Genomic DNA, 26,577 nt, shown 5'->3' with positions numbered 1-26,577 from the left:
TTTAATTCCAGTTTCTCCTCCAAATAAAGAGTTTATACCCTGTGCTCGAGTATGAAATCCACTTCATTTGTTTCGAGTTAGCTGGCGTTAGCTGAGAAAGTCTCCCCTTTTTAGCCGACTGTAAATTGTAACTGTAAACAGCTCGCGCTGTAGCCGCACTGCAACGTCATTAAAACACTCTGAGCATGCGTATTCATATTTTCCCACATACAATACACATCACATTGTGAGAGAGGGGCTAGCCCCACATTCACGCCAGCCACTAGGCCCGCTGCGGACACGAAATCAGGAAAACGCAGTCTGAGGCAGCAAGGCAGGGAACAATTAAAAATGAACTAAAATCCTAACATATATTATATAATGCAATTTATGAATATGCTATCATCATAGATAATAAATTATAGCAGATAAAAATTTGAAAATTGATAACATCACTTGTTTGCGCAGTTCTTTCTGGCTGTGCCCCAATGACCAGTCGCCAGTGGCAACGTTGTATTGTATACAGCCACGCCAATAAAACCAATTTAATTGAATTGAGAGATAGAGACAGAGAGAAATAGATAGATAGATAGAGAAAGAGAGAGAGAGTAGTTGGCAGCAGGTGCATTTAAAGGCTAAATGACTGAGCAGCAAGATGGATGGTGGAAAAAAGAGGAAGGGTGGAGCTGAGAGGGAGAAAAAAAGAAAAGCACTTGCAGGAGATGCGGTTAAATGCTGCCAGGTTAGTCAGTAAATAAATGTGCTAGCTAGCTAACGTAGCTAATGTTACCGATGTCCCAGATAGCAACTGACTCTGGACCGGATCCGCCTCCAAACCGGCAGATCCGTGTTACAGTCTCACCGGTTTTACGTCCCCGTGCCAGATACGGACCGCATACAGGCTGACGAGTGGGTGTGTCAGTTAGACTCGCAATCAGTCAGCAGAGTCAAAGTAGTTACGGGCCAGAACCGTGGAAACGAGCGCGCGATTTTTTTTTCTTTTTCCTTTTGTTCAGTCGTATCAGACCGGACCAAGGAGAAGCAGGAGACCGTTGGCGGCTTTTCTTCCAGCCTTGGAAAATTATTTATAACGGTAAGGCGAATAATGTTGTGGCAAAACAGTATTTAAAGTGGTTTTATGCTTCTTAATATAATTTCAGAAGGTTTTGACTTCCTATTTAAGCTTGCTAATAATATTATATCGGCAACGGCTAGCTTTTTAGCCGGGCTAGCTTACTTAACTAGCTAAGTTAGTTAGAATTAATAATGAATAAACAACTCTGTGTTTGTTATTAGTGATGTTACAACCAATGTTGCCCACAACTTGCTTTTCATCCGCATCTTACTGTCTGTTAACGTTACGTTAGCTGCTCATAGGAATGTAGCCAGTAGCATATAGGCTAACGGCTAACCTTAAGGCTAACTGCTAACATTAGTTTGAAACAGCACCATTTGACAGCACAACCGGTCTTTATTTCAGGTTCAGGTTCCCCCAGAGTGCCGCGGATCAGTAGGGTAAGTTTTTTTGTTTGTTTGTTTGTTTTCCTGCTTTGAATTCCCCATCATTACAGTAATTTTCAAATCCAGGCTATAAGTTAGTTAAAGTTTTGCAGTCTTATTGGATAAGTAACGTAAAAAAGTAAAAAAAATTTAAATTAACTGTAATTCATTGTCTGATCGCTGTGTAATAAGTTGTGTAATGCGCTGCAATATGTATTACCATTGAAAAGCATATTGTATTTGGTTGTTCATTTAGTTGTTGTGACTAGCTAAGAGAGAGGTTTACTCACCTCTGTACTTGTAACGTTAGTCGGTTTGTTTGTGGTGTTGTGTTGAATTGCTCTGGCACAGACTGAACAAAAATTGAACTTCATAGCCACTGGTTTCATAGCAGGAAATTCTGTAATTAACTGTTGACATCCCTAGCTGTTGCATAATCTGTTTATCACTTAATTGACCCATTGGACACTTTTTTCACCCCTTTAAAACAGCTATAAAAACAGTGGGTTATTAGAATGGCTAAGTGGAAAATGGAGAATTTCGGTCGCTGACAGCTTATTTGTCTTACAAGGTGATGGACATTCTCTCTCAACAGGGGCTGTAAGGAAGAACCAAGCTGCTAGCAGTGCTCCAGACAGTGAGATCGACTCATACGCTATCAGATGGTTTAACTTGGCATCTGACCGGGGAGGTGGCCGCAAAGACCGTGCCAAGGCTAAAGAGGCATTAACCATGGTAAATTTGAGATAAAGCATTGTGTTAGTCTTTTGCAGCAGCACTTATGTTTTGTGTTTTAAACTTCACAATTGGTTGTTTATAGGCATCACAACATTCTGCCGAGCAGCAGTGGCTGACTTCATAAAGGTACTGTATATTTTACATATATTTTGCATTCATGATTACTGTGGCAGCCGTACTAAACACCGATACTGAGTGTCAGTGGTTTTCTTTTTAGCACCGTTAACATACAAACATTTTAAGTAATGACAGTACACATAGCCTTTTGTTTTTCCTACAGCACACACTTTATTTTTTGACAGTTTGCTAATTTGTATGCACACATTTTGGTTAACATTCTGTCATTTCTTGCTTGCTTTAAATTATGTTGTAACTTTTTGTTTTTCATGGATCCAGCAAAAGAAGTGGCATGAGGAAGTGGAAGTGACAGCAGGCAGTGGGAGAGGTCATATGGGTGGGGATATGTTTGGGATTCAGTTAAATTTTAAGTTTTGTTGTTTTTTTTTGTTTGTTTTTTTTGGGGGGGTAGGGGTCACAGTTAGTTAGGTTGTGAATAATGTTGGTATTGTTGTTGCTATTAAGGTTGTTAGTTAATTGTTTATTCCTGCCAACCCGGTTGAGTTCATTATGCTGTTTTACTTTTCTCTAGTGATCTTTGTATTTTGAATTTGAATTTTAAGATTAAATTAAATTGTAAATAAATAACAATGTTTTATGCTACACACCTGGTGTTCTTGAGCCTTACTGCTTGGTCCCTGACAATTACATTAGTTCTTCCCAGTGTGCTTTGGTGTGTCAAAGGTCAGTTTTTATACTTCTGTTACACTCTAAATTACGGGTTTAAAAGGACTTTGTCTCTTCTTTATATGCCATATGCTATTGTCATATGACATAATTACACTATTTTATATTTACTCAGTTTACACTCAACATGCACAGGTAAACCCAAGTGATGTCATGTCATGCTTCATTCACTTTTTTCTGGAGTTAATCCACCGTGAGTAGAGTACACTTCATTACAGATTTTGACTGAGTGTACAGTGAACGATCAACAAAGCAGCGTCTCCTGTCGTAACTTATGATTTCTGTTTTTTTTTTTTTTTTTTTTTTAAACAACCAGTTATGATGATGCAACTATAGTATATAGAAATTTATATCCAGAGATACTTTTTTTTAGTTTGATTTTAGTTATGGAAAAGATAAAGGTTATTCCAGAACTAATTCAGATACAGCAAATATTTGAACAAAATGGCTAGAAAGTGATCCGATCTGGAGCTGGCCGAGTGCCGGCCCAGATAAGAAAGGACGCCGGCCCGGGTCCATTTTACAGATCTGGCCCAGAACTTATGGAAGCTCTGGGCCGGATCCAGTACAGAACTGAACCGGATCTGGCCCACCTTCGCACAAATGACTACAAAATAATCTCATCCGTTCTGGAGCTGGCCCGGTGCCTGCCCAGAAGTGAAAAAACGGATCCGCGCCGTTATTGGCCCGTTGTGCCAAAGGACACCGGCCCGGGTCCGTTTTACAGATCTGGCCCACAACTTATGGAGGCTCTGGGCCGGATCTGGGCCATATCATTTTTGCTATCTGGGGTGTCATCGTCCCTTGTTAATGTTAAAGCAGCAAACAAACTGGACAATCAGCAATAAAAGTGGTAGTTCCCTTTCTAATTTCCTCAAAAACATTGATGGCATAATTGGCATATCTAGTCAAGTTAATGTGGTCAATATTATTTGAATATTAATGCATTATGGTGAAAATTTCAGTCAGTGAGTTCATGCTTTGAGCTCATAATTTGAAATTACTAAGACAACACAACGTCTTCTGTCACTATTCAGGCTACTGTAATTTGTTGAAACTTAAAGATCTGTGTTATTTAATGTTTGTGTTGGTTAAAGGGCTATTTTAACCATTGATGGGTAACTGTTAGTGTCTATCAGTAAACTGAGGAGGGTATTGTGCTCTTGCTCTGTTCTTTGAATAGGTGGAGAGAGAGTTGTTAACTGTATTATATTGGTACATTAAAAGATATGCTGTGCTGTGCTCTTGCTTTTTTTTCTTTTTGAAGGTGGAGAGAGAAGCATTGGTGCCACAGTAGTACAGAAGCCCACTACTTCAGAGCAACCTGCAGGTACAAGACATTTTCTATTTTGTTAGTATATTGGTTGTTTATTTAGTTATTTATTATTTAATAAATATTGGTTAAAAATTAGTCCTTCTGTCGTAAGATATGCACCTTTGGTTCTATTTGAGGTTCATAACAATACATTGTACTAACCAGTTGTTGGCTCATTAGTTTGTTATTCACATGCACTAAAATTCACCAGAATGCAGGAAATCAAGTCTTTGTAACTAATATTTTCCTAGTGGGGACCCTCAGACCCCCCACTTAAAAAGTGACTTGACTGGGGCTATATTTCACGCTTTATTTCCCAGCCTGAATGATTTTCCCAGTCCGGCCCTGCTGCATACCCTGTACTTACCCTGTTATTACATGTAACAAGGGGGGAACTATCAGTGCTTTAGATGACAGCCTGCACACCCTGTAATTACCCTGTAACTAAATGTAACAAGGGGGGAACAACCAACATAACTTACTCTGTAACTACAGAGGACAATATGAAAACAGCTTTACTTGCCTCAGAACATGGCAGAACAAACTAAATTAACTACACAGTTTGCAATCAGGAGAGTATATGAACCATACATATGTGTTCTGATTCATACCTCATGTTTTATCTTTAGCTATATTTATATTAGCTGTAGTTATATATTTATTTCGTGGGATGAAAGGAGACCATGCACAGAGCTGAAGAAAGGATAAGCTTGCACCTTGAGGACTCCAAATGCTGGACGAAAACAACTGCCAGGGAGAAAACTTTCAACATTTTAATGACTTCAACATGTGTTTACACACAAGTGAGTGACATCTTTGGTGGGTGAATTCTGTCCGCCAATGGTAGGCGGAGCCAAGATGCCATAAACGAGCGTCAAGTGATGAAGTTTGCTGGTGAGGTGAATGACAGCTGAGACAGTCTTCAGAGGCCGACAGCATCCATGAAAATACACTGTCCCCTGGACCTTTGTTCTGAAGTAAACCCACAAATTCACCCTGTAGTTATTTTAAGTATCCCAAAATGAAAAAGGAGCAATGTGTTTTGGCTGTTTTATTGGTAATAAGGTCATTTTGAAATAAAATCACATCAGATTTATTAAGTGCTGAAGAAGTCATCACTCCATCTTCCCTGAATGTCCAGATTTTTGTTCAGTTTTATGGTCATACTGTACCCTGTAATAACATAACAGGTACCTAGTAGTTAAATAATAACGAGTATTAATTCTCTCTAAATTCTTCCCAAATTTCCAGATTATTGCTCAGTACGTCGCACACACTCTGTAATAATAGAATAGGTACCCGGTAATTCAAGAACAACAAGAATGCAGCAGAGATCATATAATGTGCTGTAGGTAGTTTGCTTGTTGAAGTTACAGTGAGCTGTCTAGACTCACTAATTCATTTGGAATTGATCCTGTCTTTAATTGAGTGAATGTTCAGTCACCTGTTGATGTTGTGTGATTAGTGAATGAGTGTGCAGGAGGTGTGGCTGCTTGCTTATGAAAATTTCTTCAGTTGATTTTTAAGCTGAGTCGTATATTGAGTAATAAGCTTAAAGTAACTAGAATAACAAGTGTTAACATGTCAGCTTTGTAGATTATGTTTTGTATGTCCTGCATATAAATAAGAGTGTGTAAGTCATGTATTTGATACATGCATTAATAATTTCTGATGTGAACCTACACTTTTAGATCTGTGAATGTTTTTAGTGTTCATTCTCTCTAGTATTCAGCACTGATCTGTTCCTGCATCACATTATAAGCTTTGTGGTACTTTATATATTTCTGTATACTCAGAAAATACACAGGAAACACGTGTAAATCATGTGATATGTTGTCTGTTTTTGATGAGAACATAAATCTCTTGTCACAATAGAACAATACTATAAATTTGAATTTCACTTTGTGGGTAAAATGACACATTCAGAACCACTCCATGGCTAAAATGAGCACTTCTTTGTTTAGAAACAATATGTATATGCTAAATGTCTTTAAAGAAGCATCCTTTTCACAACTCAGGGGTTTTTCTTTTTGAAAGCAAATTGTTTTATTGCCATATAAAATTGCCCCCCACCCCTCTGATTTCATTGGGTGGGGGGCAATGATATAGTATGATGCAGTTTGTTGTAAGATTCCATGTTCCTCCTGTCCTCTGCATTTTTTGAGTCACCAGCCACCAGTGATAAATATATATTGGTAGCTACTGTACTGGTACATCGTTAGTACAAAAGATTACACAGCTATGGAGTAATTACACTGTACGTTGGGGGCTGTAATCTAAAGCATTTCCCTCTTTCTTTTCAGACTCAGCAGTTTGTAGTCTGGACAGATTCCAGGACTGTTTAAACTGATTCACACTAACAAACCTGTCCACCTGTCTGTCCATACCTGAGAGTGTCCAGTCTCCAGTGTGGATCCTCCAGTCCAGCAAACAGCAGCTTCTCTCCTGAAGCTCCTGGATGATTGTACCTCAGATCAAGCTCTGTCAGATGGGAGGGGTTGGAGCTCAGAGCTGAGACCAGAGAAGCACAGCCTTCCTCTGTGATCAGACATCCTGACAGACTGCAGACACAAAATGACACACGTCACATGATCTGAGATCATGTGTTTATTACTGTCATCACCAATGTGTTTCTGTGATCTTTAGAGTTAAACTTAACACTTTCAGTCACTACTTTTCGATTCAAATGGCTAACCACTGTAACACTTTTATTGTGAAGTTGTTCCAGCTTCCTGTAACCTTAGTGAACATGATGTTAGGGACTGCTACCTTGTCACTGCATAAAAATAGGTCTAAATAAAAGAATAGTGAAAGAAGAAACAACCACAGTGAGCTGACTAGATGAAGAGCTGCAGGTGACAGATGCTCACAGTTGAATACAGGACAATCCCAACTAATATGGCATATAAGGACTGAATGTTGTGGAAAAACAGTAAGGAAATATTTCTGACTCTATTCGGTTTCAGGAATCATCCAGAGTTTGAAGTTTGTTTGAAACAAAACATGAATTAATTGGTGGTTAACCACAGCTAGGATGCACTGTTATATCACCATGGTGAGTAAAAATCACTATCATTCCAGCACAGATAATGTTCTGAAATTAAAAGAAACTATAACTATTAAAAGTCTGCTCACTGAATAACTGTCTCTATGTGTTTTACTTTAGGCCAGTTACACAGTTCTTCATTCAGTTTTTGGATCTTAAAACTCCTCTCTGGTATTTCAGGTTCCAACAGCAGAGACAGAACAAAACTAATAAAAATATATAAAAAGAAAGTTATTCACAAACTATAAACACATAACTGGTCTGAAAATAACTTGAATAGAGAAAAGCCCAGGTTTTTATCTCCTCATATACATTACAGTTTAAATGGTGATCAGTTGAACAGTTAAATCCTGACCTGAGAGTTTTCAGTGTACAGTGTGGACTCTCCAGTCCGGCAGACAGTAGCTTCACTCCTGAATCCTGAAAGTTGTTGTTACTCATATCAAGCTCTCTCAGACTACAGGACTGGGAGCTGAGAACTGAGGACAGAGCTGCACAGCTTCTCTCTGAGAGGTTACAGTCAGTCAGTCTGAAGAGACAATAATAAACAAGAAGACAAATAACATTTGTGTTGAAATAGGTCTAAACTCTGATGATATGTAATCTTTTCAAAGAACTGGCTATGATCTTTGGTGATCTGTTTTAAACCAGCCAGAGATGTGACAGTTAATAATCAATTAATCAGGATAAAAAGTAATTCAGTAACATAAATCACATGGTATCAAAACATGACAAGCTTCTTCATGTTAATCAAAGATGTTTTGTTTGTGCTGGACAGTACATGAAGCTGAAGTAGAGAAACATATGTCAGATTTTCTACACAGTAATATTTAAAATCTTGATGAAGAGGAGATTCAGAAATACTGACATGACAGACGTTGAATAAACTGTATGGTATTTATAGTTATCAGTTGAGACAAACATGATCTGACCTGAGAGTTTCCAGTGTACAGTGTGGACTCGCCAATCCAGCAGATAGTAGCTTCACTCCTGAATCCTCAAAGTTGTTGTTACTCAAGTCCAACTCTCTCAGACTACAGGACTGGGAGCTGAGAACTGAGGACAGAGCTGCACAGCCTCTCTCTGAAAGGTTACAGCCACTCAGTCTGAAGAGACAACAATAAACAATTGGAAAAAATATTTAATGAAACATTTATATTTCTCTCCTCTTTGAATATCTTTTCAATAAATGAATCAATAAATAACTGTCTGTGTACTTACAGAGCTTTGTTGGAGGCTTTCACCACTGGCATCAGCCTCAGAAGAGCATCCTCTGAAGCAGTGTATTTCCTCAGGTCAAACACATCCAGATCTTTTTCTGATGACAGTAAGATGAAGGCCAGAGCTGACCACTGAGCAGGAGACAGTTTATCTGTGGAGAGACTTCCTGAACTCAGATACTGTTGGATCTCCTCCACTGGAGAACGATCATTCAGTTCATTCAGACAGTGGAACAGATTGATGCTTCTCTCTGCAGACAGATCCTCACTGATCTTCATCTTGATGTACTCGACTGTTTCCTGATTGGTCTGTGAGTTACTTCCTGTCTGTTTCAGCAGACCTTGGAGGATATTCTGATTGTTCTGCAATGAAAAACCCAGGAGGAAGCGGAGGAACAAGTCCAGGTGTCCATTTGGACTCTGCAAGGCCTCGTCCACAGCACTCTGGTAGAAGTGTGTCTCTGCAGATTTGTCTTTTCTTGTTTCAGACTTCTGGGATGTTGTTTGTGCTTCTGCCAGCAGATTGACTCCAGAGTTGATGAATGTCAGATGGACATGAAGAGCAGCCAGAAACTCCTGAACACTCAGATGGATGAAGCAGAACACCTTGTCCTGGTACAGCCCTCTCTCCTCTTTAAAGATCTGTGTGAACATTCCTGAGTACACTGAGGCTGCTTTGATATCAATGCCACAATCTGTCAGGTCTGATTCATAGAAGATCAGGTTGCCTTTCTGCAGCTGCTCAAAAGCCAGTTTTCCCAGAGACTCAATCATCTCCCTGCTCTTTGGACTCCACTGTGGATCTGTCTCACGTCCTCCATCGTACTTGACCTTCTTCAGTTTGGACTGAACCACCAGGAAGTGGATGTACATCTCAGTCAGGGTCTTGGGTAGCTCTCCTCCCCCTATGCTTTTCAACACATCCTCCAAAACTGTAGCAGTGATCCAGCAGAAGACTGGGATGTGGCACATGATGTGGAGGCTTTGTGATCTCTTGATGTAGGAGACAATGCTGCTGGCCCTCTCCTCATCTCTGAATTTCTTCCTGAAGTACTCCTCCTTCTGTGGGTCAGTGAACCCTCTGACCTCTGTCACCATGTCAACACACTCAGGAGGGATCTGATTGGCTGCTGCAGGTCGTGTGGTTATCCAGAGGCGAGCAGAGGGAAGCAGTTTCCCCCTGATGAGGTTTGTCAGCAGCACATCTACTGAGGTGGACACTGTGACATCAGTCAGGATCTCATTGTTGTGGAAGTCCAGCGGAAGTCGACACTCATCCAGACCATCAAAGATGAACACAACCTGGAACTCTTCAAACCTGCAGATTCCTGCTTCTTTGGTTTCAGTAAAGAAGTGATGAACAAGTTCCACCAAGCTGTACTTTTTCTCTTTCAGCACATTCAGCTCTCTGAAAGTGAATGGAAATGTGAAGTGTATGTCCTGGTTGGCTTTGTCTTCAGCCCAGTCCAGAGTGAATTTCTGTGTTAAGACTGTTTTCCCAATGCCAGCCACTCCCTTTGTCATCACTGTTCTGATTGGTTCATCTCTCCCAGGTAAGGCTTTAAAGATGTCTTCTTGTCTAATGGTTGTTTCTGGTCTGTCTGTTTCCTGGATGTTGTTTCAATCTGTATGACCTCATGTTCATCATTGACATCTGCAGTCCCTCCCTCTGTGATGTAGAGCTCTGTGTAGATCTGATTCAGAAGGGTTGGGTTTCCTGCTTTAGCAATCCCCTCAAACACACACTGGAACTTCTTCTTCAAGTTAGACTTGAGTTTATGATTAAACATATCAGGAGATTCTGTATGAACAAACAGGAAACAGAATCAATGAATAAATTAGTATTAGTAAATATTTCAAAAGACTATAAAAATATTTTCCTCCATCATTAATGTCTCATTTAGTCAGCATGTTAAATTTTTATATAAATCCTCTTACTGTTCTGCAGACGGTCAGCCAGCTCCTCCTGCTTCATTCTCCTCAGGAAGTGCAGTGTGATCTTCTGAAATGCCTCTCTGCTGCTCCTCCTCTGCTCTTCCTCCTCACTGTCCAACACCTCCTCACCCTCCCTCTGATTCTCTAAGCATTCTGGGTAATCTGAACTCAGAACCTTCTGCATCTTCTTCAGCTCGTTCTTCACAAAAATGACGATGTTCTCCTCCAGCAGCTGGAACAGAATACTATATGAATGACACAATCAAACTGAAATCATGAAGCAAATATCAGATCCATGTAGAACAGACTGCCAATCCACTGGTCTACAAAGTGCAGCATGGAGATGGTTGTGAACAGAATAGATGTAAAATTAGTTGTTGTACATGTACAGACCATAAATATGGAGTCCAGGTGTGTTTGATGCTGCTGGGCAGATTGACCACTGGGAACCTCTGAGCTCTCCTGGTCCACTCTGTGGAGGAATCATGAAGAATGAGCTCACATTATGTCTGTCCACACAGAGACAAACACAAGCTAAAGGTCCATCAAGTGATATTTGGATGTGAACAGAGAATCAGATGACTCCCTGTAGTGATAAAGCTTTACTAGTCCTGCTGATCCCACTGAGAATCAACAGCTCAGTCTGTTTGTAGCTTTCAGCTCAGTGTTTTGCTTCATCAGTCAGTTTGGTTTAGTCCCAACAGCTCTGAACAACAACCCTCCATACAGCTCTCCCTCCCTCACTGTACACCGCTGAAGTGCCCTGAAGCAAGGCAGCTACACCCTCCAGCTGCTCCAATGGAAGTGTTCAGTGTCTGCTTGTATCAGACGGGTTGAACTGGGCAGCTCCCAGTATGAAAATGACATTCAAGTGTGTGTAAATGAGAAAGTAGGCAGGAGTCATGTCTGAGGTTTTTGAATGTCTTGTGTTTGAGCAGGTTGAGGAGTATTTAGTCAGACACAGTTTGTTGTATGAGCTTCAGTCTGGTTTTACAGCAGCAGACTCTACTGACATCTGTCTTATTCATTTGTTTGATTTTATTAGTCAAAACCTTGATGAAGGAAATTATGCTGACTTGCAGAAAGCTTTTGACACAGTGAATCGTTCTGTAATGTTGTCAAAGTTACAGTGCATGGCGTTTGGACATACTGCTGTAAAATGGTTTATTTCTTACATGACAGGAAGAACTCAAGTCTGTGATGTTGAAGTGGTTCTATCAGAACCTCAGGATATTACATGTCTGGTGCTGCATGGTTCTATTTTAAGGCCTATTTCTTATGTATATAAATGATACGACAGCTGCTGTGACATGCAAGCTGCTGCTGTATGCTGATGATTCTGCATTACTGGTATCTGGGAATGATGTCAGTGAAATTCACAACTCTTAGTAATTTATCAGAAAGTGTGAGAGAGTGGCTCATAGATAACAAGCTTTCAATACATTTGGGTAAAACCCAGTCAATCCTGTTTGGAACAAAGACGTCAAGAACAAATACACTGAAAATCTTTTGTAATGGAACTGAAATTTTATTATATTATGTCTAATACTTAGGAATAATATTGGGCCAGTCACTGTCCCGTGAATCTGTTGTTGATAAAATATTATCTAAGAGTGGCAGCAAACTTAAGTTCCTGTTTCACAGACTAAGGCTCTTTTTAACTTTTCTGTTAAGAAACTTCTCATGTCCTCATTGGTACAGCGTCAGTTTGATTCTGCCTGTTCTGATTGGTTCAGTGGTTTGACATCTACATTTAGGAACAAACTGCAGGTGATGCAAAATAATATTATTCAGTATTTATTAAATGTATCCTCTTTAACTCATGTTGGTGATGAATTCAGAAGTGTAGGACTGCTGCCAGTACAGCTCAGAGTAGAACAACAGAAGCTGCATCATATGTTCAACATCATCAGTGGGTTTGCTCCTCAATACTTCACAGATAACAATGGAACATACTCAGCATGGCTATAACACCAGGGCCAGTGTGTGTTCATATAAAGTCCCTCCAGTGAATAATGTAGCCAGAAGTTCCTTTTTTAAGCTGCTGCCGTGTTGTGGAACAGCCTCCTGTTACACATCCAGCTGTTAAAAATGAGAGGAGCTTATAGAAGTCAGGTCAGGACTTATTTATGGAACATGGTCACAGGTTTATAATGAAATCTGCAATTCCATTTTTACGTCAGCCATCAAATCGTCTTTGTTGTACTTTGTATTTTGATGTGGGCGTTTATTTTATTTAATTTGTGGTGATTCAGTTTTATGTTGTATGTCTTGTGTTTTGTCTTTTAACATCTTGGGACCATGTTGGAAATAAATGTTTTCACTTTAACATGTTTTTTATGTCTGTAATGTATAAATAAATCATATTATGTCACTTCACATATGAACAACTGAGTGCAACACCATGAATGTCTTCCAGGAGAGACTGTCTGAACATGTGATCTGTTATCTCCATATTTAAATGATTATCACGTCTCCTCCCTCTCTATGACGGCCGGCTTTTCACTGATGTGGTCGGACAACACGTCACACAAACCAGTTCTTTTCTAGAATAACCCGACATTTACTGTCAGTTACAGCTTACATCTGATCAGCAGATGGATGTCCTTCTTTAAAATGAATCAAATGTCCCTTTGACCGGTCGCTCTTTAAGGACAGACAGCTGGGTTCAGGTCCAGGAGAGTCTGGTCTCTGCTGCTGGATCCTGAAACAACAACAGCTCTGATAAATGTGCATGTTGGATAGAAATGAAAAGTCTGTTCAGTCTTTGCAGCTTTACATTCTGACCTTCCATCAGCAGGTTGTCCAGATTTAAAATGTATATCTTTATCCATGGACCAGTCACTCTTCATGGAAACACAGCTGGGTCCAGGTCCAGGTCCAGGTCCAGGTCCAGGTCCAGGTCCAGGTCCAGCAGAGTCTGGTCTGTGCTGCTTCTTTGTTCTTCAACACAACACACACAGAGCTCTGAGTGTGAATAATGATGGTGGAGTGATGTGAGTGGAGAACAGTGATGGACAGTTAGAGATCCTCATCTCACCTCTGAGCTTTGGTCTGGCTGTCATGTTCCCCACACAGAAAGCTTTTAGAGGGAGGGACTCCCTCCTCTCTGTCCTCACACTGATCCATAGCAGAGAAACACCTTCACACAAACACAACAACAAGCTCATTCATTACAACAAGCTGCACATCACACCAGCACTGCAGTTACAACGGCGTCATTCTTGATTCAACCACCAGATGGCAGCAAAGTAAGACATTATTCTTCATTTCCACTGAGGTTTAATGTTTAATGTTTTACTTTCAGAAGGTTCCAGTTCTCTGTTGGCTTTTCATTTACCACTATAGAACACATTTAATGGAGATGAGCTGCTGGTGGAGTCAGCTGTGTGGCAGAAGAAATAAAAATACTCACCAGGTGAATTCAGATCCACATCCAGTCACAGAGTCTTTGTAGCTTCACCTGCAGAGGAAACACAGAGAGAGAAACTGCTGCTGATTCTCCTTCATCAGTCCTTCATCATCAGTCTGAGGACTCTGGTTTTCTATGGAGTCATTTGTACTTCTTGCTGTTTTAATTAGAGATTGTACTGAATGACACTTTTAACTTATTTACTTTGAATTTATACTTTTACAAATTGTAAGGATTGAAGGACAGACATTTCCATGATTAATGGTTAAATTTATGGAGTATTGAACATTGATGTTGCACATTACCATCATCATCTACAGTAAAGATTAAAACAGGCAGAATAAGAGAGTACAAACTGTCTGACTCAATAATGTGACATTGATTTTATATTGATATAGTATAAAGATACTGAATGAAGGTTTGGCAGCAACATAAACTTTAGTTTCTATTGCTGCAGCTCTTAGCTTGGTTAAAATACTGAATATCATCAATGAAAAGATGTTTTCAACAGTTTGTCTGTGATATAGTTTAGAAAGATTTCAGAGTTTATTATTTTATGACTTTTTATTACCTGTTAATCACTAACCATACCACCTGTGAAACAAAGTCTCCCTCACTGCCAGCATGATACTGGTTATTAAAACATGCACCAGTATAAAGGTGACTGAATGGGGCGACCCTTCATACTGACACTAAACTTCTCTGACAATGAATAAAATGTTTTACACAAACAAACTCAAGACTGTTTGAAACCGTTTGAGTTCATTTGATGTCAAACTGTCAGAACATAATCACATGACTGTGTTTAAGTGCAGTTAGTGACGTGTTGAAAGCTGATAAAATGTGTATCTGTCAGGTTGGTGAGCTGTTGTTGACTTGCTAGCTAGTGACAGTGTTCCTAATATAACTGCAGCACATTTTACTGTTTGATGAACAATAAATTCACTGCAGAACATCTATTAAAACATGGTTTACTTTTACTGCTCAACATTAAGCACAACTAAACAGCATATTATTAATAATCTATTTCATTCATTTATGAAAAGCAGCATCATCATACATTGAGCCTTTAACACTCAGTGTCAGCTGTGTATTTATTTGAGTCTAATTTATTATTATTGATGCACATATTACATGTTATATGCAGGTAATTTTTCAGAGTAACAACAGACAGTGAAAGGTTGACTGTTGGAATTAGTGTTAAAATAGTGCAGACGTGGAACAATGTGTGGCACAGGGGTAACATTCATTAAGACCTGCATTATTGTCTCTGATGCTGTGAAATACACCCAGTGATGGAGGAAACTCAACTGCAGTCAAATACAACAGTTGTTGAAACAAGTAGATTGAAGGTCATTTGTGAGGTTAGTGATGTCACTATTCTTCAACCTTTACTGGAAGTGTGTTGTGTAACTAAACACTTAGTGAGGACAATAGTCCAAGTGCTGCTGGCTTGTTTAACAACTGTACTGGATTGTCTTATATTGTCCAGGTGTTTGTAATATGTTTCTCTCCTCTATATATGAAAATGAGGTCGACTAAATATTGGAAACATCTTTCAAAATGATTAAGTCCAAAACAACCACAGAACCAATGAACCTCAACAAAACGTAACACTTATTGCATCACTGTTGTATTATTCAGGTGTTTCTATTTTTCTGGTCACTTAGTGTGTCAACAGGCTGAATTTTGACTAATGAAGCTTTTCCAGAGTTTCCTCTGATGTTTCTGTTGTCTAAACAGCATCTTGTTAGCAAAGCTAATTAGAGTCAAAGAGGATTAACAAGGTTTCAAACCTTCCACCAGTATTCAACAAAGCAACATAATAAATCACTACTAGCACCATCTCTACTGGTGTCACATCATTTTAACCCCCGCTGACACAAACATGATGAAACCTGTTGCTTACGTTACCTTTAGATGCTGAAAATCATTTTCATCAAGCTGATGAGTGAAGGTGAAATTAATCAGCAGCTTCAACCAGGAAACCAAACGTAGGAAGAACAAACATGTAACTCACAGCAGGAAGATTTCAAATGTCAGTTGCTTCACAAACAGTCTCAACTCTGAATTCATCTTTAACCAGAAGTGACTTTAAAGAAATATGATCCCAGCACAGCGCTGACCTTTGGAATAAAGAACCTGGAACAGCTAAAGTCAAACATTGACAGACTGTATAAATCCTCATCACATAGATTTAGTCTTCTAGCCAAACTCAGGGCAGAACAGTCTGCAGAGCCTCACTGAGCTTCTTGCTGTGAGTGAACTGTAATAACTGAAGGAGACTCAGATGAGCCTTTCGCTGGTTGCAGTCAGAGGACAGTTTAGAGAGACGTTGGTTAGAACATCAACCTGAGACTGTAAAGGTGGGGGGGCTTTGATGGTGCTGGACTCATCCTGAGCACGGCCGCTTTGCTCCCAATGATTTCACTGTATAAACTTGGAATCTGTGTGTAACAGGTCACCTGTTTTCTGTACAGAAAAGCCTTTAAGTTAATAATTCTATCGTAAGATCTCAACACACATCAGGAAGTTTAAATAGTTGATGAAGTTACCGCTGTCTCCCAGTCTGGAGACACAGGTATGGATGCTGCTGCTGTGTGACAGCCACAGCTGTTCATTAAAGTCAGAGGAAAGGAGCTACATTACACATCTATCAGCGTCACACAGAGTCTGAAAGCTCCGGACAGATTTAACCCCTTCCTCCACCGCTGCCACACACACTCTGTATGTTGTAGATTAAGATATTTTTACCTGTTTTTACTTCTATGTTTGTACTTTTTATGGACTGTAACTCTATTTTTACTCAGCATGTGACCCACATGTGTTCTCTGTGTTTCTTCTTCTTGTAAATAGCAAATAAAGTTATTTGAACTTGAAGCTGTCACTAATACAGACAGAGCAGCTTGTTGTTTTTCTCCACAAAGAAGACAAATGTTGGAAGTTATTGATCTGTGAACACTGACTCAGTACTGTCAGCTGTTATTGGACACTTTGAACAGTGTCACTAAAATGGAGGAAAACTTCCACCGTGTTGATTTGTGTTGACTGTTAGTAGAGTTCTGAACTACAGATTTCTGCTGTTTCTACTGGAACTAAACTAACAAGATGAACAAAGAGTCATTCAAGAGTCAAACAGTGAAAACTGTCACAATACAAACACAATAAAGTTACAATAAATACCTTTAGACGGAGAAAAGAAGCTGCGACACGAGGAGAACAGAATGAGGAAGTAAACTTCAACAGGAAATAACCACAGAGACAGGATGTGGTTTCACTAACAGATCAAAGGCTGTTTTTAATGTTTCTACATCATAAAAATATCAACAGTTATAGATAATTTAGTGCTGATGTTTTTAAATGTTCCATCATGTGAGTTCTGAGTAGTTTGCTGTTATTTCCTTATTTTAAAACATTTTAACTCATTTACAGTTTATGAAAATTACTTTTTCTGTGAAAGTGAGCAAACGTCAGTTTTATTCAGAAAGTGTCTGAACCTTCAAACAGCACGAAGAAGAAATGAGGACAGAAGAGGAAAATGTGTGAAAGTCAGGTTGGTCCTCACTAAACTTAAAACTCATCTTTGTGCCTTAACCTTCAATTAGTTTCCTTTAATTGAGTCCTTCATGAGCTTGTACTGTGCGGCAGGTCGGTTTCTGTCTCAGTGAATTTACTAAGTGTCATCCTGCTGATCAGATTATTGATTATTGTAACTGTCCTGATAAACATTGCATCTCTCTAAGCTTCTGTTTGTTCCACAAACTCATGAGCGTCCAAGCTGTGAGCTCCTCTCTCTTCTCTCCTCCTGTCCTCTCACCACGTCTCTAAACCATCTCTTGCTGGACCAGAACCCATCCTGGACCTGCTCTGCTTCCCTGCTGTCGCTGCCATTTCTTGAGGTTTTGGATCTGGTTCTCCATCCTGCAGGAGTTCAGCCTCACCGCGTGCCTCTCTCTCTGAGTGATGTTTTTATCCTTCTCTCTCCTGTGTGAATAATGTCTTTTCTTGTCTCTTCTCTCGTGTATGTGATGGTGTAATGTGAGTCTCCTCTGTGCGCATGTGTAGTCTGTCTTCCTGCCAGGTCTCCATGGTGATGACGGTCGTGTGGTTCAGGTCCTATTCTGCTCTGGTGGCACCTGGAAGCTGCTCTTCATCCTCTTCGTATATCACATTCTTCATATATATTATAAATCCAATATAATTTTGTTATCCTGTTCCATTCTGTATTCTGTAATTTGTATTTCTGGTTCTGTTCTGTTCACACAACATCTAATGTATGTCTGTCCGTCCTGTTGCTCTTCCTGAAGTTTCTTCCAGTTTTTCCCCATTAAATGTTTTTAGGGAGTTTTTCCTTAAATGAGGGTCTAAGGACAGGATGTTGTGTTGCTGTACAGACTGTAAAGCCTCCTGAGGCTAATTTGTGATATTGGGTGATATAAATAAAACTGATTTGACTCACAAAGAGACAAACAAGAGAAAAGCAGATTATGAAAGCAAAATATATTTTAATATCATCCTTCATGTACATGAAAGTTTCCAGAACAATCAGGAGAGAAACAGCTTTATAGAATAATGTACAACATATAGATACTGAATATACACACACCATCATCAAACCAGTCTGTCCACTGTTAGATTCATACTGGGACCAGTTAGACTGTGTTATGGGAGGACTGGTGGACACACCTTCTTCTTTTCCTCCACATGTCAGAGAGAAACACTCAACTGTTTCATGATTCACTACATTTTATTTCTCAGAGCTTCAATATATTGTTGAATGCAGGACTTTTACTTGTAAAGGAGTATTTGATGGTAGTTTTACTACTTTTACTAAAGTAAAGGATGCGTTTTATTTCTTCCACCTCTGAACATATAAACTGTGTGAAACTGAAGTGTTGGAGGAACAGAAACATGAGCGTCTGCTGCCACCTGCTGTTCACTCACAGCATCACATCCTGTCAGAGGAGGAGCTGTTTGCTTCACTCACACTTTAAAACATGAAAACAGGAACATTTAGGCTTTAAAAAGAAATGAAGATGTTTGAAATAATCAGATCCAGTGGTGTCACTGAGCCTCAGCAGCTCTCTGTGGATCAATAAACTCCACCAGTGTTCAAATACAGAGACAGTGTTGCTGTGAAGAGAATCACTTATTAAACATATTTATATTTACAACACAATGACAACAAAGTCTTTTCATTCACCATCAGAAATCAAACTGTCTCTTTACAGCGTGTCACCATTAAAACCATTAAAACCAGTTTGTTCTTCCACTCTCACATCAGCAGTTTGACTGAACCACATCATCTATCTTATGTGCTGCACATTTACAAAGTTTACACAGTATATCAGATATGTTGTAAAGTTCCTTTGATGTATTTTTAGACTTTGATTATGTATCTCACAGTGTGTCTGTAGAACATGAATCCAATCGATCAATCTGATCAATAAACACCATCAGAACTCATCATTTTTGAGTCACTCTGACAAAAATCCAAAAAAGTTTTACAGTCGATGTAAAAAATCAAAACGGACTTTAACTGAGGTCAGTTGTGTCGTCACAGACTGTCTGAACTTTAAAGATCCTCCGCACATGTTTTAAGAATATAAAAATACTCTGCTTGGAATAATAATGTGTGTCTGATGTCGGTTTTCCGTGAAAAAAGATTAATTTATTAGTTAAAAGTTCTTCAAATGACATCTCATCCTTCATTAAACATCCAGAATGTGTAAATATTTAAATATGTTTAGTTTGCAGAGTTGAACTGCTTCACTGTAAAGTCCATTCTCGGTGTTTGTGCTCTGGAGGCTTCAAGTTTCCACATCACACTTGTGTAAGTCGCATACTGGACCACGACTGGCTCCAAACTGGTTGTGACGTGACTATATTTTGTACATTTTATTAACATGAAGGACTAAATGTTTCTAAATGTCCTCCACACTGCCAGGAATTTAAAAAAAATCCATTTATAAGTTATTTAAATAGGAATTTAAAAGAATTAAATAGAAACATAGTAGATAGAAATAAGACAAAACTCAATAAAAAGAAGGAAAAATTGCAGTTTGGTGAAAGATATGATATGAATGAAGAGTCCCAAACTGAAGTGAATAAAACCTCCTGAGAGGTCTGAGACCAGCTGAGAAAATGAGCAGCTGTAACTTATATGTGTGGGAACTTGAGTGCTGAGGTTCACATAGTTTTTAGCTTTGAATCTACTGACATTTACACATTTTATTCAGACATCATCATCATTTACAAATACACATTCACAAACATCTTCATGGATGTACAAAGAGCCAAAAGGCTTTGAATGATTTCTGAACATCATTTCACAAACTCCTGAACAGTGCAGGATGGTGTTGTAGTTGAGGGCGCTAATATTCATCAGCATTTATCATCGTATCTCTGTCAGAAAACAAACAACAACTGGACTCAGTTTATCATTTGATTCATTTTACAAACAAACTGTCAATCATGTGGAAACCATGTTTACATTTACAAGCAGTGAGAGATCATGTTGGTACTAAATACCATCAGCTGTGTGTGATCCTGCACAGACTGAGACTGAGACTCTTCCTCCTACAGACCACACAGAGACACTGACGAACCAGACCAGCAGAACCCAAACCCAGCACACAGAGGCTGAGTGAATGTGGTGTTGAAGGTGTGGAGGTGGATCAGTGTGTCAGAGGAGACTCTGTAGAAGGACAGAGTGCCAGCAGGACAGTCCACATACACTGCTACTCTGTTAGAGACAGAGGAGGAGGAGGAGGAGGAGGAGGAGGAGGAGATGAATGTTTGTCTGTTATTGTGATAGACAGAGTAACCACCATCAGAGCAGAAAAGACTCCAGGACTGATCATTAAATCCAAACACACAGTCTTTACTGTCTCCTTTCCTTCTGATTCCTCTGTAAGTCACTGATATATCAATGTCTCCTCTCCACTCGACCTCCCAGTAACAGCGACCAGTCAGATCATTTCTACACAGCAGCTGAAGCCAGTCATCAAATCTGTCTGGATGATCAGGATATGACTGATCCTCCTTCACACGTGTCACCTTCCTGTTGTTGTCAGACAGTTTGAGGTCTCTGTGTGCTGTGTTTGGATCCAGTGTGAGTTGACAGAAATCTGATGGAGAGAACGAGACACAATACAGCTGCAGTTATTGATCGATCATCTGTTTGATGATGACATCATCTTCATCCTCAGTAGGATGTGAATGAGTGATGTCACAGTTTGAAGTTTGCTTTGTTTTGATGAATGAAATGAAAAACACACTTACACTTCCTCAGACCTGGTGTCAACCATTGGACTCCAGCAGGCTGCAGCCTGAAAGGAGGAGGGGGGTCAGAGCAGCACGTTCTCTTTCAGCATGCAAACATGGACATGATATTACTGCTGCTCCATTATGGCAAAAACCATAATCACCATTATTTAACACGATTACTCGTTGACTTTGGAAACATTGTGCATCTATTTAAAAAAAACAACTTGTCTTTTTAACGGTGGATTTCCTTGAACAATAACAGATGCAGACCAGGGTTAGACGCTAGACTTTTCTGACGGCCAACATGTCCGTTAATATTCCAGAATTCCGGCCATATAGAACAACTAGCGGACATATGTTTAAATAGCCATATAATATCCTACATTTAAACAGCAATAAAGCACAAAAACACTAACTATGATCCAACAAATGTATTTTAGTCAGCAGAATGAACTCTTCACACACTTTGTGAACTGAGCATATAAGCAACAATAATAAAATAAAACTAATATCCTTGCTGTTGGTAATTGAATGCAGCCATGCGGGCAGCCTGCAGCTGCAGCTCCACCACCTCCACCTGCCGCCGTCTCCCTGAGCCGCCTCTCACCGGGGCCCTACGGGGAAAATTAAACCTCCTACTGATCAATTACATGTTATTTAACCGTGGAGCTCCGGGCTGATCCGTTTGTTTCACTGTGTCAGTGCTGGATGTAACGTTACCTGAGAGAAAACCGTCAGACTTTTCAGAGTCATAACAGAGTCTTAACAGCGGAGGCAAAACCAAACTTTTAATAATATAAGTTTATATTTAAGTTGTCTTGGCAACATATCTCATAGGTCTCACAATGTTATGACATTTGACTGTTAAATTCAGACACATTCATGCTGTGAGGAAGACTCCGCTCTGTCTGTCTCACTGCGCTGGATTTATAACACAAGACAAAACCAGAGCATCATTGTGAAGCAGAATGTGGCAGAATAATCGATTTATCTCGATTATCTTGTTTTCATAATCGTTGGAAGACAAAATAAAACTTGATTAATCGAGCAGCCCTACGACATCACTGATCCTGATCACACTGAGGTGCTTTGCTGTTGCTAGGCAACACAACTGCCAATCACCTGAGTACAGGTGAGCCACACATGAACAGCAGCTACATTCAGCCAATCAGAAACAGGCGTCTCAAAGTCAAATCATGTTGACAATGACACTTTTTCTGGTAACGCTTTAGATTACAACCTGAAACGTACAGTGTAATTACTCCGTAGTTATGGTGTAATCTTTTCTACTAACGGTGTACAGAGAGAGAGAGAGAGAGAGAGAGAGAGAGAGAGAGAGAGAGAGAGAGAGAGAGAGAGAGACATCAACCACTCAGGTCTTTACACCAGGACCACCTCAGCTTCAGGACACATGCACTCAGAAAATTAGACCAAACCAAATTATGATGAAAGAAAAATAAAAACACAGAGATTACTGGACAGAACTAACAAAATCCCAGAACAAAATGGAAACATACGTAACCCTGAACAGAGAGACACTGTGACATCCTACCTGACCACAGCGTCTGATAGAAAACTGAGAAGAACACTGACTAAGCACAGACTGACTGAACACAACCCGGCAGTGGAAGAAGACACAGACAGACCTGCTGCACAGAGAGGAGACGTTGTGTTCTTACTGTGACCAGAGAGCTGCACTTCTTAACTCACTGCAACCAACATCAAAGTATTTCAGACCAATATTTTACAGAAATAATACAAATATTCCCAGAGTTCCTCTATGTAAGTGAGTGGGAGAGACTTCCAGTCCTGCTGGGAGAGAGGGAGGACTGCTGTAGACTGGCAGCAAGATCTGTAGCAGCTGCCATGAGCTCCACAGCTCTGTTAGACCCACATGGATAATAATTCATGTTTATTCATTAATAATTCATTTATTGTATGTTTATATCTTATGTTACTCTTACCTACCTTCCATAGCCCCTATTGTTCTCCATGCTCTCTTGTATTGTTATTGTTTATTTATTTATGTGTTTGCTATGATTGTATAGTTTGTGTAAATATGCTTCAGCAACGTTCAGCAGCGTTTTCATATGTAAAAAACTGGAGGGGCACCAACTACTTCAATAGACAGGCTACATACCAGGAAAACTACAGTACTTGACCTTGATACTGATGTGTTTTTAACATGTTCTGGATCCACAAAACACTTTTAACAACAAAGTGGCTTCTAGCAGGTCTGCACACATATACAGAGGAAGAGAGAGAGAGAGAGAGAGAGAGAGAGAGAGTGTTTGTCCCTGCAGGAAGTAGAGCTCGTGGAAGTGAAGGAGCTGCTGCTCTCCAACCAGACATCCACTGAGTCCACACAGCAGCTCAAAGACCAATACAGCCAGATGAGGAATGAGTTGAAGACCTCCCTGCAGGAGCTGAGAGGAGAGGTCCAGGAGCTGCAGCAGGACAGACAGGCTACAGGGAGAAAACTCACTGCTATGAGAGAGGAACTGCTCCTGAGAGAGCAAACCATCCTCAGCCTGAAGGAGCAGCTGCAGAGTCTCAGAGCAAACCAACGAGAACCCTCCATCACCACCAACAGCTCCCCTCACTCTGAACCACAGCCCTCTACCTCCACCTCCACCCCGACTGACACCAGGTCATCACAACGACCTGCAGTAACGCCCACCCCCACCCTCTCTACCACAGACTCACAAAGGGAGGCCACTACCAGCAGGCCTAGCAAAACATCTGGAGAGGTAAAGATAACCAGTGATGCTGACATTGTGATCCTAATAGACTCAAATGGGAAACGTGTTAAAGAGGACCAGCTTTTTCCTGCTCACAAAGTTAATAAATTCTGGTGCTCCAGGACTGATAACGCCCTCCAGCTGCTCACTGAGTCCACCTTGGGTCAACCTAGCCACATTATCATCCACACAGGTAGTAATGACCTGAGACTACAGCAGGGGAGGGTAGCAGAGTCTATGAAGAGAGTAGCACAGAGAGCTACACAGACCTTCCCCTCTTCCAAGATCATTATCTCCACCATCCTCCCATGAAGAGACTTCCATCCTGACACCATCCAGAGGATAAACGCTGATATCTCCCGTGGACAGTGCTGGAATGTAACGCAGTACAAATACTTCATTTATGTACTTAAGTACATTTTTCACGTATCTGTACTTTACTTAAGTAAAAAATATAGAGCATACTTTTGACTTTTACTCCATTACATTTTGCAGCTATTATCTGTACTTTCTACTCCAGTACATTTCTAAAATGCACCTCGTTACATTTTATGATTGATCAGTCATCAAAATGCCTCGGAGCTTTAAACCAATCAGGTGCTGCTATCCCGGCCTCCAATGACAGCAGAGCGTGCATTTGGAAGCAGCAGTTGTGATTTGAACATTCAATATGGACCCAGAGACTGAGCCCCCTGAGTCCAGCCACCCTTGGCCCTATTTGAAGGAAATGTTTAAATATATAAGCTCCAGGAATCAACTGTCTGCCTCAAAGAAAAGAACTACTGGCTTTCAAAAATTCACCTTCAAATCTAAAGAAACACATTGAGGTGAGCAGAGCTCTTGCTATACTAAGTTATTTTCTCGGGCTTATACATGTTAGCCAAGGTTATATTAGTTTAGTTTACTGACATCATGTTATGAACGCTCTAATCTAGTGAAGTACATGTTAATATACAGCAGTCGCCAGAAAAGACAACGGTGCTTTCATTATTTAGCTAACTTCCATGGGAAGGTAAGGTGGTAAGTTAGGTTAGCTTGTCACACATGCTAGCTGGACTTCATTTACAATGTAATATAGGGTTTAGCTTTTCTAGGTTGTGAAATTAGTATTAATGGACAAGTTTGCACTTGCACATTGCCTAGATAGTGCAGGTCAAATTAGTCTTGTCTTTGCAGATAATTGAACATGTTCAGTGGAGTCTGGTTAAACTTTCTCTGGTTTAACAGAAACGATCTGACCCTTTAACAGCAGCTCTGTCTCTATATGAATCCTTCATAATGTTGTCACACACTTATAACAACAATCTGAACCTGTCGGTGGTAAAAACAAACACTTTAATGAACGTAATTTACCGCAGGCATAAGCTCTTTGTTTTACATTAGCCGTGTAGCGGTCACGATTACAAGGTTCACGTTTAATATGGATCGGTTCCAAGAGTGTTGGTGGGGGGGCTGTGAGTTTACAGACCAGCACTGTCCAGTCAGTTCATGTGAAACACTGCTGTGTATTTTCTTCTGAGCTCTTTAGCAGAGAAAGTTGTGGTCAGTCTGAGCCCACAACGTTAAACATCACTCCTCTCCTTCGTTGGTTTTCCAGACAGACTGAAAGCCACACCGCCATCTACTGTCTGTATCGGAGTATATAACACCAGAATTTAACCAGATTTGAAGATATAACCGTCTTCTTTATTGGTTCTGATATTAGAAAATACAGATGTTACTACTAGTAATTCTCATACCTCTGCAGATGCCATTAGTAATACTTACCAGCAACAACTTCTGTTTATTGTAAAGGTTAGCGTACTTATGCTTACCCTCTGTGATACATTTCACGCTCTAATTTATAATTCTGTAGATTATATGTTACCTAACAGGGTAACGCAGCCCCATACTATGGTTTTTATTGAAATACAGGCCTGGACATTAAGAGACAACCCATTGTGTGACTACTTTTACTTTTAATATTTCAAGTACATTTAAAAGTAATTACTTATTTACTTTTACTTAAGTAGGATTATTATTATTATTATCATCATCATTTCCACACAGACACATATACACACACTCTAAACACACACACACATACACACACACACACACACACATATACACACGTACACACACACACACGCATACACACACATATACACACACACACACATATATACACACACACACATACACACACACATGTACACACATATACACACACACATACACACACACAGACACATATATTTATGTGCATATGTATGTGTGTATATATATATATATATAATAATTATATATATATTCATGGAAAAAATATTTTTTCAACGGATATCTTAGTTACAACGAGATTGATCTAGCAAAGCAGTTTTGTGTTTATATGTGGGGTATTTATTCAGTTTGGGAAAAGCCACGATCTCTAGAAAGCATTAGCTCCAGTTGGCTGGTTGACTCACGACAGTGATGCGGTCAGGAACGAGGCGCCTGACCGCATCACTGAAGTACAACCTCTCTGTAATATTGATTAATTAATAATGCGATATATCGCCATAAGCCAACACAACCAAGCTCAGAACAAATGAGTCTACAGAGCCATAAGCGAACAGCAAAGAGGAGGAGGATACTAATCC

At 39.9% G+C, this 26,577-nt stretch overlaps 2 protein-coding genes and 1 long non-coding RNA gene across 12 annotated transcripts in view; 1 reads left to right on the top strand and 2 right to left on the bottom strand.

The window, feature by feature from the left end:
• The window catches only part of LOC137188666 (NLR family CARD domain-containing protein 3-like), a 59,971-nt gene extending 42,753 nt beyond the window's left edge, over nucleotides 1–17,218 (bottom strand). Inside the window, exon 1 of the mRNA XM_067598275.1 lies at nucleotides 17,133–17,218. The gene's annotated coding sequence lies outside the window, so the exon portion shown is untranslated. The remainder of the gene's footprint in view (nucleotides 1–17,132) is intronic.
• The window catches only part of LOC137188661 (NLR family CARD domain-containing protein 3-like), a 100,474-nt gene that overhangs the window by 14,363 nt on the left and 59,534 nt on the right, over nucleotides 1–26,577 (bottom strand). For 8 of the 10 annotated variants that reach the window (XM_067598259.1, XM_067598257.1, XM_067598258.1 and 5 more), the window contains 2 exons: nucleotides 7,738–7,911; nucleotides 6,724–6,897 (listed from right to left, as the gene is read on the bottom strand). In XM_067598259.1, coding sequence (XP_067454360.1) covers nucleotides 6,724–6,897; nucleotides 7,738–7,911 — 348 coding nt within the window. Of the gene's footprint in view, nucleotides 1–6,723; nucleotides 6,898–7,737; nucleotides 7,912–21,233; nucleotides 21,281–26,577 lie in introns of all 10 variants that reach the window. The other 2 variants (XM_067598264.1, XM_067598260.1) reach the window with 1 other exon arrangement.
• On the top strand, nucleotides 757–2,742 carry LOC137188668 (uncharacterized). The gene is made up of 5 exons (XR_010929467.1): nucleotides 757–1,072; nucleotides 1,460–1,494; nucleotides 2,075–2,214; nucleotides 2,300–2,343; nucleotides 2,614–2,742. It is a non-coding gene; the product is annotated as an uncharacterized lncRNA (long non-coding RNA).

This window comes from Thunnus thynnus, chromosome 9 (genome assembly GCF_963924715.1).
Source record: "Thunnus thynnus chromosome 9, fThuThy2.1, whole genome shotgun sequence".
NCBI lineage: Eukaryota > Metazoa > Chordata > Actinopteri > Scombriformes > Scombridae > Thunnus > Thunnus thynnus.
The sequence above is the reverse complement of the archived record's forward strand: the minus strand, read 5'-3'. Positions and strand labels throughout refer to the sequence as shown.